Raw genomic sequence first — 17,903 nt, forward strand, 5'->3', positions numbered from 1 at the left:
TCTGTGATTGAGACGTTCCAACACACACGCATGGACGTGCACACAAAGGTAGTGAGCATATTGGCATGCACGGGCACACACACACACTTGGCACGCATGCTCACACACTGAGTTGTACTGTGTGTTTGTGTGTGTGTACAGAGGTTAGGTTCCTCTCTCTCCTTTTCAGTTTCAACCCCTTCCTTTTTCTAATCTATAGAAGACGAAGAAGCAAAAACAGAAGCAGAAGAAAAAGAAGAAGCAGAAGAAGAAGAAGAAGAATGTCATGATCATCACCATGACAGTGATGATGATGAATAGCCTTGACTTATACTTGATTACTGTATCACCATGCTTTTTGAATGGTCTCCCTGAATCCACTATTCCACCAACAAAACAAAAGAAATACAAATGCAGACAAACAACAACATGTTAACAAGACAACTGGATGCAAAAGCAAAATGGATTCACAAAATATATTTTTGCATCACTTTCTGCCTGAGGCTGCGTCTCCACTCCACCAAGAAAGAATAGAACATTGCTCCTTCATGGCCCATGGTAATTCACGTTTTAACAAGGTCCTGATGGCGTGAAAGCTTTTTGTGGCCACCACTCAACTTCATGCGGCAGTGTAACACGGCATATAGAAATGATTACACAATTCAATGGAGTCACCTTTCTACTGTGGCCTTATCTCTATTGGCATATTTGCAGATATTGATCAACAGGATGAATGTTCCCATAAGATTCAAAATGAGACTATATGATCTTTTAAAGCATAACACAATCCCTCAGATCTATTATATCCTTAAGGGACAGATTATGAATAGTGAATTGAAAGTTTCAGCAAAGGGATTTAGGATGATTTTTTAATGCTATGCTTTCAGTAAAGGAGCGATTTATAGAATATATGGGGCAGGATATGTCTTGAGAAAGCTCCTATGACTGAAACATTGACAAAAAATGAATGAACTCTGTCTTTCAGTGAAGGAGTGAATATGAATATATCCATCAGTCACAATCCCATGCAGTCAAAATGAGGTTTCCTTGTGCAGCGGGGGAACTGGGAGAGGGGAAGAACTACTCCCATGTCGACCTCTAAACCAACGCAAGACACATTTGAACATTTTCAAATTATTTTTGAGCTTACTGGACCGGGACTTTAAAAAAAAAAAAGAAAAAAAAAGTATATATCTACGCGGGTGTCGTTCCCAGCAGAGGGCCCCGGCTGTCAGATGTATATCAAGTGGCTCTCCACTTAAATCCTTGAGGGCAATGCCTCTGGCCTTCCCTGCGCTGAGACAGTGACACTTCCATTTGTCACATGAGCCCTTCATTTCGCCGCTCGTCCCGATACACTCGGACGTGATTTGTGCATTTCAGCCTCAACACAGATGGATGAGGTTTCCATGCCAAGGCTGTCACTCTCAATCAGGGGAGCACATTAAATTATCACATCCAAGGCTATATGCTCTACATAACAGAGACACACACATACACATACATAGCACATACACACACAAACACGCACTGCCTCAAGTGTTCGTTTGCGAATACGTGTGTGTGGAATATTCAGCAGCAAAATTAGCATTGCAGTGCGGTTATTAACAAACAGCGAATTAATGACCTCAAACCTTCTCAGAAGGAAATAATAAATCTCCATTTGGCTGTTTAGTTGCTTGGCTGGCTGGCTGGGAAAACTATGCTGACCTGGGTGCATCCAAATTAGATATTGGCATGGTTGCATGTATTACACAGTGGGAGTGCTGCTCTGGCTCAGTCACCCTGCTGCTCTAAATCTGGGCAGTGCTCAGCTCAGCAAACACAATGCAACAGCAGGGAGACAGCATCTCCACATTCTCATTAAGCTGCAGATAATAGCCAGACAAAACCAGGCCCCCGCAGATGTTTATTACATGTCTTTTTTCCTTGAATCCAATTGTCTGCATTTTCTGTTTATCTGCCCTTATTCTGTATTCATCACATGAATTGGAAGCGAGGCGTACCAGTAAGCCTGTTGGAAGCCCAACAATAATTTGCAGATTGTAAAGTAAGAGACTGTCGCAATTCCTCATGGATATTCCATATGGATGCACTTTAAAGAGCTGGCATTAAAATTCAGTGACATATAACACACATCTGATCTCTTGTAGTGACAAGAGCTGAGGGCTATCCATCTATTCGGATCAGCCACAAGCAGCACTCCCCTAGTAAATCAGCTGAAGGGATGAAAGAGGAAAGGGATGGAAAGAATGCCAGGGAGCAAGAGAGGGGAGGAGAGGGAGAGAGACTGAGAGAACAAGCAGGAGCAAGAGAGAGAGAGAGGGGAGGTAGAGAATGAGGAGGTGGCCATCATACCCCTCCCTGTCTTTGATCAGTGGTCCATGGGGAGCGGCGGCGGCGCGGATGGCTGGTCCACGGCTCCTGAGGAACGCGGCTTCAAATTCCTCCTTGCTCTTTCCCCGCTTCTGCAAAATCACTTGTGGGCTTTCAGGGCACGGCAGCTGTGAAAACAGTTCATGGCGTAATATGTGCCAGAAAAGACCTGGCTGACGCACTGTGGTGCCATTGTCCTGCTGTACCTTCTTCACTTGTGCAAGATGAAATTCCCTTTAGGTCAAATTCTACTCTATCCTATTCTATTCTGTTCTATTTTATTACAAGTTAGTCTAAACTATTAGACTACACACACATACATACACACACACACACACACACACACACACACACACACAGGGAGGTCAGAGGTCAGTCTCAGCTACAGGACACACATCTTTGGACACACAAAAAACATGGGAATATAGAATGATATGCTAGGAAACATTACATTGAAATAAAATGAGTAGGCCTATATGGGGTAAGCACATTATGCATTAATTAAAATTATTAGCAATGAATGTGTCGTTCAAATGTGGCAGAAATCAAACCAAATATGTTGAGTGATATGTCTATTCTGTTTTGGGTTATTGCTGAAGACCCTGAATTGTTAATCGTACTTTTTGGTATATTTTATCCTCGATGGCATCACACAAACATCCCTATAATATTCCCAGAGGGATTTACATTTTGCTGCAATATGTATTCTTCTAAAACATGATTACTGCAATTTAGTTCTTTTAAAGTTCTATAGCCTACTTGGACTGAAAAAGTTTGAGGTAAGCCACTGAAGCCACTGATTCCAGTTCACAGGGCTCTGCTGGTGAATCTGTGCAGGGGCCGTCTCGTCTTCCCTTCCTTGCTAGTTTCTCTCTGGTTGTGAATGGGTGCAGCGGAAGCCCCGCCCGCCGCGGATGTGACGGGAGCCAATGGAAACACACCGTGCGTGGTGGAAGGACGTCACATCATCGGCGGCCGTCGTGGTGGGACTGCTGTGCTCTGCTTGGCTTGCAATCTCTGAGAACACCTCTTGTTGTTGGAGCCACCAGTTAAACACTTTACCCGACTGAACAAATTCACGGAGAGACCGTCCTCACAGTCTCGTGGGAGCATCGAGAGATAATTTCTGTGCGCGTGGAGTGACTGTGAGTTTTTTGAGGAAGAGGAGAGACTGGTTGCCTCTCCAGTTTACATGCAACCAAAGCCACTTTGATACGACCGCTTAGCTAACAAGCTAACAGGGACTGTTTTCCTAAACTAGCCAGCTAGCTTGCTTGCTAGCTACATCAGCTGTGTAAATTCGCTGGACAGCGGTAGCAAACAGAGTGACTAGTACTTATATGTTTCGGTGTGTTCATGGGAAGAATGGTGCCAACGTCTGAGATTGGGTATGTTGAATGTATCGGGCTCCGCTGCCCGCTTGGTCGCTAATTTCCAGGAGGGAAATTAGTTCTAGGCAAGAAGTCTGCACACACCTTGCTGCTTTACAGTTTTATGTTTGTGGCCATATTGTGCGACATTATTATCAGTTACCGTTTTGTTCTAGCTATGAACCCTCAATGCTGAAAATGAACGTTTAGGGCAAAGGAAAGGTAAACAAAGAAAAGTAGGGTGCCACTTTTGATGCCCTGACTTGAGCGACTGGATCACTCTGCTGTGTAGAAACTGTAACCATAGCCAGTTAATCACACAATTATTGACGAGGAGAGAGGTGGATGATCATTATAAATCGCCCACATGCACTGGATCAGTTCTCGGACTTGTGAAAGGCATCTGAAGCAGAAGGTGGGAGACGTGAGCGTAAAACCCTTGCAGCCCGGGGGAAGATGGCGGAGCGCTCCCGTCGGAGGTGGTGAAACCAAAACTTGGGGACTTCTTGGATTTATCACCAGGCATCTTATCCCAGACTGTAGGACACATGCAGGCCAAAAAACGGTACTTGGTCCTGTTCTCCGCCGGTGCGTGTCTCATTCTCTTGTTCTGCTTTGGGGGGATACAAGTCCCGCTATCCCGACGGGGTCCCAGCCGGCGTGATGACCGCAGCCTCGCCGGTTATCACCCCGGGGCGCAGTGGCGTCGCTTCCTGGGAGCCCTGCAGCCGTTCAGCCCCTGGAACCAAGAGGAGAGCGACGGTTACAACGGGCACATATCGCCGAGGCAGAAGAGGGACGCTGTCTCAGGCGTTTACACCGGGAGACGCTGCAGGATGGACTCCTGCTTTGATTTCACCCTGTGTAAAAGCAACGGGTTTAAAGTTTACGTCTACCCCCAGCAGAAGGGGGAGAAGATGTCCGAGAGTTACCAGAACATCTTGTCCTCCATCGAGGGGTCCAGGTTCTACACTTCTGACCCGGGACAGGCGTGTCTGTTTGTCCTGAGTTTGGACACGTTGGACCGGGACCAGCTCTCCCCCCAGTATGTGCACAACCTGAAAGCAAAAATCCAGAGCCTCCCTCTGTGGAACGGGGGCAAGAACCACATCATCTTCAACTTGTACTCCGGGACGTGGCCAGACTACACGGAAGACCTGGGCTTCGACATCGGCCTCGCCATGTTGGCCAAGGCCAGCATCAGCACTGAGAACTTCCGGCCCAATTTTGACGTCTCCATCCCTCTTTTCTCCAAAGACCACCCCAGGACAGGCGGGGACAGGGGCTACCTGAAACATAACTCCATTCCCCCTTACAGGAAGTACATGCTTGTTTTCAAGGGGAAGAGGTACCTAACTGGAATAGGTTCAGACACTAGGAACGCTTTATATCATGTCCATAACTCGGAGGATGTGGTCCTCCTCACCACCTGTAAGCACGGGAAAGACTGGCAGAAGCACAAGGATGCGCGCTGTGATAGAGACAACACAGAGTATGACAAGTGAGTAAACCCCAACTTTACAGCAAGAGACAGTCTCTCAACCCATTTTGATTGAGTCACACCACACGGTTCCTTTATGGGCCTGATGTTTCATGCAACACCATCATTACAAACACATGTTTTGTAGCCAAGCTTTGTTCAAACCCACAGAGCTTCATTTTAAATCCTAGTCAAGATCCCAAGGTTTCCAAAAATACCAAATATGTCATGCTGAATTACAGGGACATGTGTATAAAATGGTACAAACATCTAGATTTTTTTCCATTTGATGTAATGGTGCAGTCATAAAAAATGGTGCCATGGGTTTGAATATTTCACTCAATATAAGTATGCTGTAGCTTCAGTGAAATGTTGGAAACTCAGGGTGCAAGGGGTTAATATCCATTGAAAGTTTCCTCTCTTCTTTATTTTCTCCAATTATATTTTGACTTTTTGTTTTGTCCTGATGCTTTACCCTTATGGGGGTCTTACATTACATTTTAGGAATTCAGCTGACACTCTTTATCCGGAGTAATTTACAATGAATGAGCAGGTAGGGGTTCAGTGTTCTAGAACACAGGACACATGGGATTGAACCTGAGACCTTCAGGTAACGGGACATTCTCTCTGGGCACTGGGCTACTATAATGAAGTTTATTGAGTTGGCTGCATGATCTGACTCCAAACTGTCCCTGTACCCTAACCTGGGTCCATAGCCCTACCCCACCCAACATTCACCACACTGGTAAATGTTTTTTATTCCATTTCTCTCTATTCATGTTTATGTTCCCGTTTATTTTTTATTTGTTGCTTCCATTTTATTTATCCTGCAAAGCACTTTGTTTTCTGTGCTCTATAGAATAAGGCTATTAGACTTAAGAGCACATATTTGGGGACATCATGTACATGTTTCTTCATTATACTTCCTGAACATGGGGCAGTGTGATGCCAGTATTGTTCAGTTTGGGTTTCAGATCATTTCATACCAGGATTTGAGGTCTGTTACGAAATCTGAATGCAACATGGTTTGAGGACTGTTTGGAATTTTCCATATGATTTGTTTTCTTCTGGTCAGTCTATTTTGTTAGACAACAATAGAGATGATTCAGTCAATAATTGTGAAATGTCACATTCTGAATTGTCCTCATATGACTTTATTTTGCACAGTATGCGTCATCAGGCAAACATGAGTAGATCTAATGTAATGATAGGGCACATGGGCCACTGTATTAATGTTTTAACAGTCCTGATCCCCCCAGACTGCAGTTGTGTCTGTCCCTCTGAATACAAAACCCCCCACTCAACAATCTGATACAAAGTAGCATGAGCAGTTGTTTGCCAACAACTCTAACTAGCGACATTTTTTCACTATGCTTCGGTTCTTTGAAGACCAGTTCATCCTTCGTTGATGTTGTTTAGCTAGAAGGCAATATTGCACACTACCTAAAGGTTGCCCTGTGCATCATCACCCAGTCCTACAGTTTGATCATACAGTTTTTCTGGGCCCAAATCTGATGAGCAAACTGGCGTCTGTCTCCCTGCTTTGGCCAGTGGGATTCATTTCATGTCCCCCCAGACTGTGCTGTGTTGTTACTGGTGACTGTATGGCGCTGGGTGTTTGACTGTGGCTCTTTGGGGTGGATTAGCGTGGACAAAGCGCTGGTGCCAGTTAGGGGAAGCCCCTCTGGCCCCTGTTTTCTCAGTCATTTCCCAGACAAACCCAACCCCATCAGCCAGGAATGCCCCGGCCCCAACCTGTGTCCTGCGTGACCCCTCCGTTGTTAGGGGTTCCTGCTGTGAGTGACCCCCATGTCAACCCTTTCCTGCGTTGTTGCTGCAGCCAGTGTCATCAGTTGTTCAATTTGGGTGACAGACTTTCATAGCCTGTTATGGGGTCTGTTTGGGTTCTGACTGCAATATGGATTAGAGTGAGAATGACTGAGAAGTGTTTTCTTTCTGTCCTCAAATCATAAGCCGGCGTTGATGTGTTTTCCTATCAGGGTGTTGAATATGTTCGTTTGCCGTTGATCCTCAGAGGATTCTTGTGTTTGTGTCTGTCTGTGTAGGTAGGTATCCGATTATGAGGTTCATTCGTTGGTTCATCAGAATAATATTCTCTCTCTTTCACTCCCTCCCTCTTTCTGCTAGCTCACTGCTTGGTGCCAAGTGCTGCCTGGGAGTGATTGCACGCAGTGAGACGGGTGGCATCAGAGCCATAACCCAAAGGAAAAATTAATCCTCCTGTCATTAAGTAGCATTGAGGGAAGAGGCTGGCTTTTCTCTTTGGGTATCTGACTAGCCCTTGTCGGCTTAGTTTCATTGCGAGGCTATGTGCAGTGGTTTTCAGTCAGTACATCCTCAGTAAGCCACATCGTTATCAGTCAGTGGGCTTTGGTTTGATCCCCAGTCCACTGCAGAAGTCCTATTCTATTAAATAAAATCAATTTGCTGGTGCCAGACGTTTCTTCCTCTCCGTCCTGGTAGAGGACGCAACAATGTCTGGAAAGTTAGCGCGCCGTGCAAAACTAATAATCTGGCTGAATCCACCAGCTTCTGTGGTTGGCAAATAAAAATAGTAGTTTTCTGCCCTGGCTTCCATAGTTTAAAAAGAGTATCAATCAAGGAAATCGGTAGTTCATTTAGCTATAATGGCCTAGCCTGTAGCTTTACCTCATTATTTGGCCAGACCTAGCCCATCTAAGATTAATTTGCTCTCATCTGCCTTTGCCCTTGGAAAACTGAATAATGGACTTTCCACCATCCATTCATTTATAGTGCCCTGGAAGGGTTGCAAAGACAAATAGGATAGGTCCCACCTTAGTATTCATCCATTGCTCTACTGTTTTAGTTAGTTCTAGAGTGGATACACACTACAGGATTAGTTTAACTAGGTGTAATTAAACACTAAAGTTTTCATTCCAGCCAAATTTTCCAAGGTTGGTGTACTTGGAGGAGTGCAAAGTATAGCCTATTTCTCAGCCAGATCTTCTAAGTTTTGTTTCAGACGATTTGTTTGGATTGGATCTGGTAAAAAAACAATCCATGTGCAGTGATTTTACAGAACACTGCTTTAGGCTATTGAGACTCATCTATTGCAATATTCATATCCTTTTTGGTTGTGTATGCAATAGACCACTGTTGCTTCTTCTTGACATCAGACTTCACGCCTATTGTATTTTCAGACCTTGGCAGACTGAAATGAATGCTGTTTTCTAAAGCAAGACATTCTTAACTCAACGCAGAGGTTTTTTTTATAGATAAAATTTATACAGATAAATACATAGATACATGACCGCTGATGTGAAATGCTGTTGGCACTGATAAATGAATAATTGATCACGTTCATATTTTCCCCCCATTATGGCTAATTACCTAAGGATGCTCCAGATGTGGTGGGCCCCATAATATCCAGTGCAATCAGTTTATCTTAAATGTTCCCCAATTCCCCGCAAGGTGGTTCACAACAGAAATACTTGGACGCTGAATTAGACGTCCTGACTTTGGCTCAAATGCAGTTGGAAGCGTGTGGCTTGGCAGTTGGCACTGTGTTGGAGGAGGGTGTTCTCTGGATTAATGCACCTCTTGGCATGTGTGTCAGTGTATTTGTTTAGGGGATACAGGGCTGTTGCCTTTGGTGGAAGGCAGCATGCCAATTGCCATTTCCAAATACAGATGAACTGATGATAGAAACAGAGATGCTGGGGTGGTGATGTGGGCCGTGGTACTATGCCATGTACTCAAGGTAGAGTTTTGCCCCCGGTCTGTTATCCTTTCTATCTTATCGTTCATGTCCTTGTCTTAACTCGCCACTCTATACTATTCATTAAAGCACAGATGTCATAAAAGAAAGAAAACAGAAACACAGAGGCTCAAGCTGTATAGATGAAATATGGATTGAATTTATTTTATCATTGAAGGACAGTGGTATGGATATAACATTTAGCCTAGGTCTGGTTTTCACAAATTATGTCTTTCATGGTTTTATGGCTACCGTATTTCCTCTAATAGTGGCCCGGGCCTTTATTTACCTCAACTGCAGAGGGTACCAGGCCTTTATTGGAAGCAGGCTTATATTAGAGACAGGCCTTTATTTCTAATTCCCTCTGTTTGATAAGTATATTTGCTCATATTTTAGTATGAAGCCTCCTTGTTTTCTGACCTGCTTCTGTTGGGGTACATTAGGTAGACGTTTTTCTGTTACTGCAATGCGTTACGATAATTACGGTAATCGACGACGGCATGCTCCAGAGACTTCCGCCGGCCGAGCCGTCTTGTGGCACTTGTACGTTACTACAAACTACAGTTACAAACAGGCACCAGGAGTTTACCAGTATCCACCGTTGTTTGCATGTAAGCTGAAGCTAACTGAAGCTAACTAAACCTGGGCGCCGATGTGTTCCCGGTGATCCTGCCGAGATTTCGGCGGGGGTCCGGGGCTTGGATCGGGAGGATCAATGCGGGCCGTGGGCGTGGTGGAGAGGCAGCGGCGGAGAGAGGAGACGGACACGGTGCAGCCATATAACGTTACTAGGTTTTGACCTAGTCTTGTTTCCTTTGTTTTTTCCCCCGGCCTGTATTTGAGGCCGGCCTTTATTTGTTCGTGTCGACGACGACCATTATCGGAGACCCGGCTTTTAATTGACTACAGGCCACTATTAGAGGAAATACGGTATATTGGCCTTATTCGAATTGTTTTTCCTCGTTGTAGTCACTGCTCTGTAGTGGACCATGGAATTCATTACATTGAGCATTTTATTTAGCCTTTTGGGAGTGCAAGTTGGGTGGGGTTTTGCCTTTTTGGGGAAATCCAAATGGTTACATTATGCCTGACAAGATTGATTCATCAGTCCCCAGAAGTTGAATCATTTTCAAATGGTAATCGGACCCAGGCCTGTTCTGTATCCAGGGACTGGTACCCAGCTGCGCAGGGCTTGCCAAGGGCATGAGACTTGGAGGGGCCAAAGGTATGGGTGGGACAGTAGTCAAGGAAGTCAGTTGCCAAGGAAATCAATATTTGTTGTTGGGTCATGATTCAACTTTCCAAAGAGTGTCTCCTTCTGGCGCTGTGCTGTAAACAACACACTAGGAGGAATAAGCTGTATGTGGCTTACTGCAACTTGAAAAGCAAGCTAAATAGGCATAGCTCTTAAAACAACCCCCTGGATTAAGCAACTGTCAGACTGTCTTGGGTTAAGACACAGGCCTATTTGTTAGAAATATTTTAACAGCTGCAAGTGCGCTTGATTTAGAATTTTTACATACACTGCCGGCTTGCTTGCAAAAAGCATAAATCAATAACCAATCCACAAGTGTTGGCTATGAAAACACTGCTTTGCACTTGTCTTCTGTTAATAGTCAGTCCTCAACACAGGTTGATGTGTGTGATTGTGACTGAGATGCAACCTCCCGTTATGCAGCCCTATGGGTCAGACAGTGCAGTCTGTGGTCTAACTGGGTGGAAGTAATAGTTTCTGTGCCTGGCTGTGGCCCTTTGTACAATAAATCCCCCTTATCCTCTCCCACTGACAACAAGGAAGTTGTGACAGGTTGAATGCAGCCTCTCACCATAATGACCATGTAATGGCCATGTAATTCCTGTGTAATAGTTGAGATTTTATTCTCCAGATGTTGGCCGAGGCTTGTATATGGGGGTTGTTGATGTACTGTGTGTGGGCGTATTTGAGGCAAAAATTCCATTACTTATTGACAATAAATTCTATTGTATATTGTGTCATTGTATTGTGTCCGTCGCAATTTTAGCTTGTTTTTGCCAACCCATTATATTTATTAACTCTAATTTCCACTCTTAAGATGTTATGGTCTTTACAAAACACACTGAAACTAAAACGAACATGTTAATAACTGTCCTTCATTGCCTACTTCTGCTTTTGGCTCATTTAGTTTCTGTTAGTGGTGATTGGCATGGGGACTCTGCGAGTTAGCTAGGCTCTTTACCGAAAATGGGTTTTTTTAAACTCGAGATTCCTGCATTCCTTTGGTACTTTGATGAACGTTGCTCATCCACTCGATGAGACAGACTTACACTACATTACCAGCAACAAGGAACTTTCAGCTATGTTGTGAATAAGTGGGGAAAATTGGATCAGGAGACATTATTGCATTCTTACATTGTAAAAAAGATCTCAAGTTAGAAAAGTATCAGCTAACAAATATGATGCAATTATGTCGCTCTTCGCTGCCTTATTTGTTGCTACCTACACATCTTTGAAATATCTTGAGATTAAAGCTAAGCAAGTAGCCTAGTTCAAGGTCTAAAATGTCTATATTCTATCTAATGCTCTATTTTGCAAGTGAACTCTGTCTTAGTTTTTGTCCGTTTAGCCTATCTGTCATTTCCCTGCTATTTCCAGCCAGCTGGTACAGTCAACTTTTTGCTTCCCTCTCCCCCACACTCTGTCCTTCATACATCTACAGTCAGCCACTGTGTACAAGCCTGTAATACGGCCAAAAGAGAGCAGAAAAGACACGGCAGGAGGCAGGGCAGATGCAATTTTAACCTCAAACTGAAAGCCCTCTCACAGCTTGTTTCCAATTAAGAGGCCCTGCCAAGCGAGAGAGTAAGAGAGGGAAAAGGAGAGGGAAGAGAGATGAGGGGAGAGGGAGAGAGAAACCGAGAGAGGGATGCAGAGGAAACAGGAAAGCAAAGAGAGAGAGGGAGACTGAGAAATGGAAAGATAGAAGGAGAGAGCGAAAGCAAGGGAGAAGCAGAAAAGAGGAAAAACACACACAAGCCATCCAGCAGTGAGATGTGAGTGTAGCGGCTGGCTGGGCGCTGACGTTGGTCTGGTAGGTGTATTTATAGAGTTACAGGGTTTTTAATCCTCAGTATTGGCCAAAGCCCCTGGCAGAGGGCTGCTAGCCAACTTCATGCAGGCTCTACAGAGCTTGGGGGAAGTGATGATCATTGGGGGAGGATGGTAGATCTCCGAGTTCCTGCTCATTAACTTTATCTACCTTTATGTGTCACAATGCCTTTACCCATTTCAACACATTGGATCCCCAATTTGTCATTTTCTTTGCAGAGCTTCTGTCTTATTTTGTCACAGATATACTGTATAATAGTTTATTGTGTCGCCTCACTTCTTTCTCCTGAAAGGCCGTTTATATGCCCCTGTTTGACATTCTTTTTTGTGCAGAGAGCCCTATACTAGCCAAGCAGGTCTTAGCTGCCCCTAGCTGGACAGCACTGTGGAAAAATGGTAGTCTAGCCACTTGGGGCTGGTAAATCTGTGTGACTGTGTAATAGCTAAATTGCGTATAGGTTCAGTGTTAGAATATTTTAATTTTTCCTTTTATCTTGTTTCACTGTCATTTTCCATCCACTTGGTTTGGAAAAACAATGTCCATTGGGGGAGGCTGAGCTGAGCTGCTGTATAATAAATGTGACTGAGGAGTTTCAGTGTATTTTTCCCCCAGTTTGCCAGCTTCAACGAACCTGATCTTGCTGGCTTGGCCGGACAGAGCAGGTAGAAGTCATCAGGGGAGACTGGTAGACCACTAGAGTCCTGTACAATAGCTAGCCTAATTGTGTTGCTTTTATGTTAGGGTGGTAACATTGTTCTCAAAGTCTGCTGTGCCAATTTACCGTCTACAGTCTGTTGTTTCCTATGCAGTGTTCTTGGCTGAGTCTAGCTTCCCTTTTAGGATAGTCTCCTTTTTCTAGAAGGCTGTTCCAGTTGCCATCCTTCTCTGCTCAGTTCTGCCAGCCAACCTGCTACTACTAGCCTCACTGGAAAGAGCTTGATGATAGAGCAGGCAGTGAAGGAGGCTGGTAACCCACAAAGCCACTCTGCATTAACCACAATTGCACAAAGTATATGTGTACTCTTCATCGACATAGACCTGGAAATGATACTTACATGACCATGCAGCAATTTTAAAATGGTCACTTTTTTAGTGGTGTTTCCACTGTGCTCTGCTTGACCAGATAGTGTTCAGTTTTCATATTGCTTCACATCAGCCTACTGCAATGTGCTGTATGGAGTAATGCTTTTCTTTTTAATACTTTCCCCAGGGCCTAAGATAGGGCTTAGGCTACAACATGCACACCACCAGGTCCAGGCTAAATGTGTGCACATCATGGCAGAATTCTTAGAACCAGCAGGGCTTTGGGAGCACAAACTAAACAGGATAACCTGTTTATTTTGACTTGGCTCACAGACAAACCATAATGGCTGTGAATGAGATTAGACAATCCTTAGAGTGCTCATTGGCTGTTTGGAGATTCTATCTCGTTATTGTAAGTGACTGATCCATTGCACTCTGTCACACTAAAGGATGCCAAACAGTTTTGACAAGGCAGTCCATGGACTTGGCCTTGACCTAGACCTGGGCAAAAAAGCCACAAGTGAAACAGTAACATGTCAGGGCAAGCATCTTAATATCTCTAGACACAATATTCATTCTCATGCAAAGCTTAAATCAGATCAGATGCACCTTAAGTTTCAGATCACTCCAGAACCAGTACATTAGTTTTTCTTAGATTTGATACAAATGGAGCCAGCTGTGGGCTTAGCTTTGCCTAGTTAGTGCAGTCCAGAGGAGAATGGAGGAGTCAGTTTGCATTCAGAGCACAGTGTGTGTTTTTATTCCACAGGCTCAAGCTAGCTCTCTATGCATGACTGAGTGCCCTGTGATGCCACCTCGTGAATACATCCCCAGGTGTGTGTGTGTGTGTTTGAGATTTCCATTTCCACCATGACTGATGCAAACATGTCGGTGGTTATTTACAGCAGGCAGTATTCGTTGACAGAAATAAAGAGTGCTCATATTTCCCTCATTCCCTGAACTTTCTGAGATGGAAAATGTTTCAGGTGGATGCGGGGGCTTCCCCGTGTTCATTATCGGGTTGAGACATGGTATTTTCACTTTATTAACAGCCATAACAGGCATTCAATGCAGTCCCTCTCAGCAAGCTAGAAGTTGATTCAGACAGATATTACAAAGATGGGTTAGTCATTAAGTGTGGCTTTCCAAATATGTCTACATAAACCTATTTCATGCTTTCTACTGACAATTTTTATATGGCTATTATTAACCTAGCAAGCTAGAAATCAGGTCTAGCCATTTGAATGCAAGCAGTGGGAAGTTGCGTCCATTTCCATTTTCATCAGATCAAGAAACAACTCTCCAGATTGTTTTATTCAGAACAAAGTTCACCAAGCCCTTACTGCTTCTGAGTTGTCAGCTGTATCTTTCCCAGCTCTTTGGTACAAGACTTGGCAAATAACCTTAAAGACTAAATCTCTGACCAAAGTGCCTAGTTATGACCAGGATTCCCTATCTCTGGCCAGAGGGAAGTAGGGTGAAGTTACCCATAGATGCTGATCTGGGGTGATTGTTGGAATTCCCCCCACTTATAAGTCAAACTTACCAAAAGGGGCGGGGAATCTGATCTTTCCCCATGCTTCAGAAGTTTAGAAAACATCAGCCTAGCACGAATCTATCAGAGAGTATCATTAGCCTGGACACGTCAGCCAGCAGCCAGCTGGAGAACGACGAGGCAGTACTGAGGAATTCTCTGGAAATGGAAGACTGGGAACAACTGCATAGTTTCCAAAATGGGGTTAAACAAAGCTTACTCTAAATATTACTTAGGCTCTGTTACTCAGCGTCCTAGCAGAACAAATTCATTTTTTCCCTCACCCTAATACCATCAGATATACTTTGCCAGCTGGGCTATAGTTGTAGTATAGTAATCAAATGGTCTTTCAAATCCTCTGTTATAAATATGTTGAGTTTGCCATGATAGCCTGTTGAACAGGGACTTGATAAGTGATCTGTTTGGTGACATCTATGTCCCGTGGTTTCTCAGATGGTGCCAGCTGTTTAGGCGCTGTCACTCAGTCCCACCTAGAATCAATTCATGTTTCATTTTTTGTTTCATTTCCAGCGTCACTGCGGTGGACATAGACAGGTGAAGATTGAGCTATATATAGGCATCTATACTGCTAATGAGCTGTTAAAGACTTTATTGTATCGTAACCTGTCACACATTGAAATGGCTGTTAGAGTACATCGCCAACAAACTGAGTTGTCAGCTTAGGGTAGGCTATGTTGCTAATTTCACACCGTTATGTTGAATATATCCCGGCATCATTTGTCATTGTTGTCCCAGCCCGCTGGCTGTTCATTTCCGCAAGTCTTGTCTCCGAGGCTGTAAACAGGTTGAATCCCACAGGGGGAAACGCTGGCACAATCAGCCACCGACAACAATGAATTATGAGATGAGCTTTTCTGAATGGTGTGATAGGGGATGAGTTTCATATCTCTGTCTGTTGATGTCCATCTTTTGTGATGATGTTAGACGGTAGAATAGAAAAGATTATGATATGCTGAGCCTCCTATATGCCTCCAATCTCTCATTTTTACATCTGCAAATTGTCTGCCATATTTCCTTGTGGTTTTAATGTTCCTTCTTCATGTTTTCAGTAGCTGTAATAGGACTATTTTGAACACTGAGCCTGGTTACTTTTTGAATCACAATAGATGATATTTGAGAGATCATTTTATGGTAGAAAAAAATAAGCTTTCATAAGCCTTTTGGTTTATAGTACAAATCTATACTTCTGCACAATATGGATCTTTGAGTTGATGTATACTGGATAAGAGGGGCTTTATTCAGCCTATAAGTCTAGCTAGGCCCATAGCCTCATGTCAAGGGTGGTAGAGTGCTAAAATAGATGCACAGTTTCCTATTGGGCCTGGGGATTATTAACTGCTCATATAGAGAGGGCTTATGGTAAATGATAACTATGGGAAGAAGCAGATATAGCAGATAAGCTGAGATGAGCACCCAGGCTATCACGTGTCCTGCATTGTCATTCTAGATGACGGTGTCATGTCATCTGCCCCAAAGCTCTCTGACTCTGACATGCATGTGGATTTAATAACATCACGACTTGCGAGTACTGGGTTCTCATAGAATGACAGCCAAAGTGAGCGAGCTGCACTCAGACTTCCGAGTGAAGAAAGAGGTACATCGAGGTGACCTGGTGGGCTAAAGCTCACGCTATTCACTCATAACATTATGGGCCCGAGTCTGGCTTATGACCCTCACACCCACTCTCCTGTCTTCCCTGTTGCTTTCTACTGTACTGTCTAGTACAGAAGAAATGCCATTTAAAAAGAAGCTTTAAAGAGAGAATCAGTGATGGGTGTGTTGGTGTGAATGAATCTTGTCCAGAGCCAGCTGAATGCTGTGCTTTCTTTCTCAGATGGCCTTCATCACACTCATCGTTGCTAAAAGATAGGAAAGATAAAGTTGTGATACAATCTGCCGGACACATTGCATGGTACTCTCCTTACATCTCGTACTGTGACAACTGTCTTAACGGTTCGATTGTCATGATAATTTTCAAATGTTCTTCAATCAAATGAACTAGACAAATTGTGTTCATGTGTGTGTATATGTGCGTGTGCCTCATCCCGTAAACTGCTGAAAGTGAATTGTTTCTCAGAAGGGTCTGGTCGTCCACCCCCACCTCTCGATTGACTGCCGTCTCATTTTTCATTATCCATTCCGGGATTTGTAGAGGGGGAGGTGGGTGCTGGGAGCAGAGGGTATTACCATCAATGTTCAAATCCCATCACTCATCAGTAACTAGCAGCATCTATGGAATGACTAAATCTGCATTGGAGTTAGGCTTTCTGGCTTGTCCAGTGAATTGGCCCCTTGTTTAAATGGGTTCGGTGTGAACAATGAAACACCTGCTGCAGCCCAATTTAGGAAGAGTGGAATTTTAGTCTTGTTAAAGTTTGATAGTGTGTACTTGAGCATGTTTTTGAATGCTTGGAGATCTGCCTTTTCCCCTCTCTCTCTGTATCTCTCTCTCTCTCTGTCTCTGGTCCTGTCCTGACAGGATGATGTATCTCTAGTCCTTGGCAGCCATGTGCAGGTGATGTATTCCACTTGGAATGCTGAGAGAGTGGGGTAAGGGACGGGACGGAAGTGTCCACGTGCCAGGCACAGAGTGTGGTCCATTCCGGGAAGAACTTTTCCGTCGTTATATAAAGGCACACACCACCATTCCCTTGCTTCTTGACAGATGTGATACGAGTGGGCTGGATTGAACAGCAAGGCAGAAACTAGGTGGAGCTGCCAAGTAAACTTGGATCCGAGAGGGTTAGGGAGTGGAAAAAATACACAAGAAATGGTGATGTAACATGAGCAGCTTTTTGTGGTAATGGAGATGAACAGAGTGACCTTCATCAAGGCTGGCACCTGGGAAATTGTCTAAAGTCAGTTTCAGGACAAAATACAGTAAATAATAGTTGGTAGAATTGCCCGTTGACATTATCTAAAATAGTTTTGCTGTTGCTTCTAGGGAGTAGAATGTAACCTCATGGAACTGACTCACCACACAGCAAGCTTGTGTTTGCGTGACCAGTGAAGTACATTTCCCCTCCCTTCAAACTCCCAGATATAGTTGCTTCCTCAGCATGACAAGGGCTTTCTCAATTATCCCTCATGTACAATGAAATATGTTCTGAAAGCTACATGCAGAATTAAGCGGCACTCTAAGACCAAGGCCAGGCAAATCCTGTGGCTTTTTAATCCTCCAGTCAGTGTGGAGTGCAGACCTGCCAAGCCCACAGACAGAGTCCCTCAGCGACTGTGACTTTTGATTGACTGCCGCTAAAGACTTTTTTTTTTTTAATTATTATTTCTGCTATTA

General features: G+C 44.0%; 1 protein-coding gene across 1 annotated transcript in view; it reads left to right on the forward strand.

Annotated features, from left to right (window-relative positions):
* Nucleotides 1-3,387: 3,387 nt before the first annotated feature.
* The window catches only part of LOC139931840 (exostosin-1a-like), a 51,838-nt gene continuing 37,322 nt past the window's right edge, over nt 3,388-17,903 (forward strand). Inside the window, exon 1 of the mRNA XM_071925454.2 lies at nt 3,388-5,226. Within this exon, the coding sequence (XP_071781555.1) occupies nt 4,274-5,226 (953 nt within the window). The 5' untranslated portion in view covers nt 3,388-4,273. The remainder of the gene's footprint in view (nt 5,227-17,903) is intronic.

The sequence above is a fragment of the Centroberyx gerrardi genome, chromosome 12 (genome assembly GCF_048128805.1).
Source record: "Centroberyx gerrardi isolate f3 chromosome 12, fCenGer3.hap1.cur.20231027, whole genome shotgun sequence".
Lineage (NCBI taxonomy): Eukaryota > Metazoa > Chordata > Actinopteri > Beryciformes > Berycidae > Centroberyx > Centroberyx gerrardi.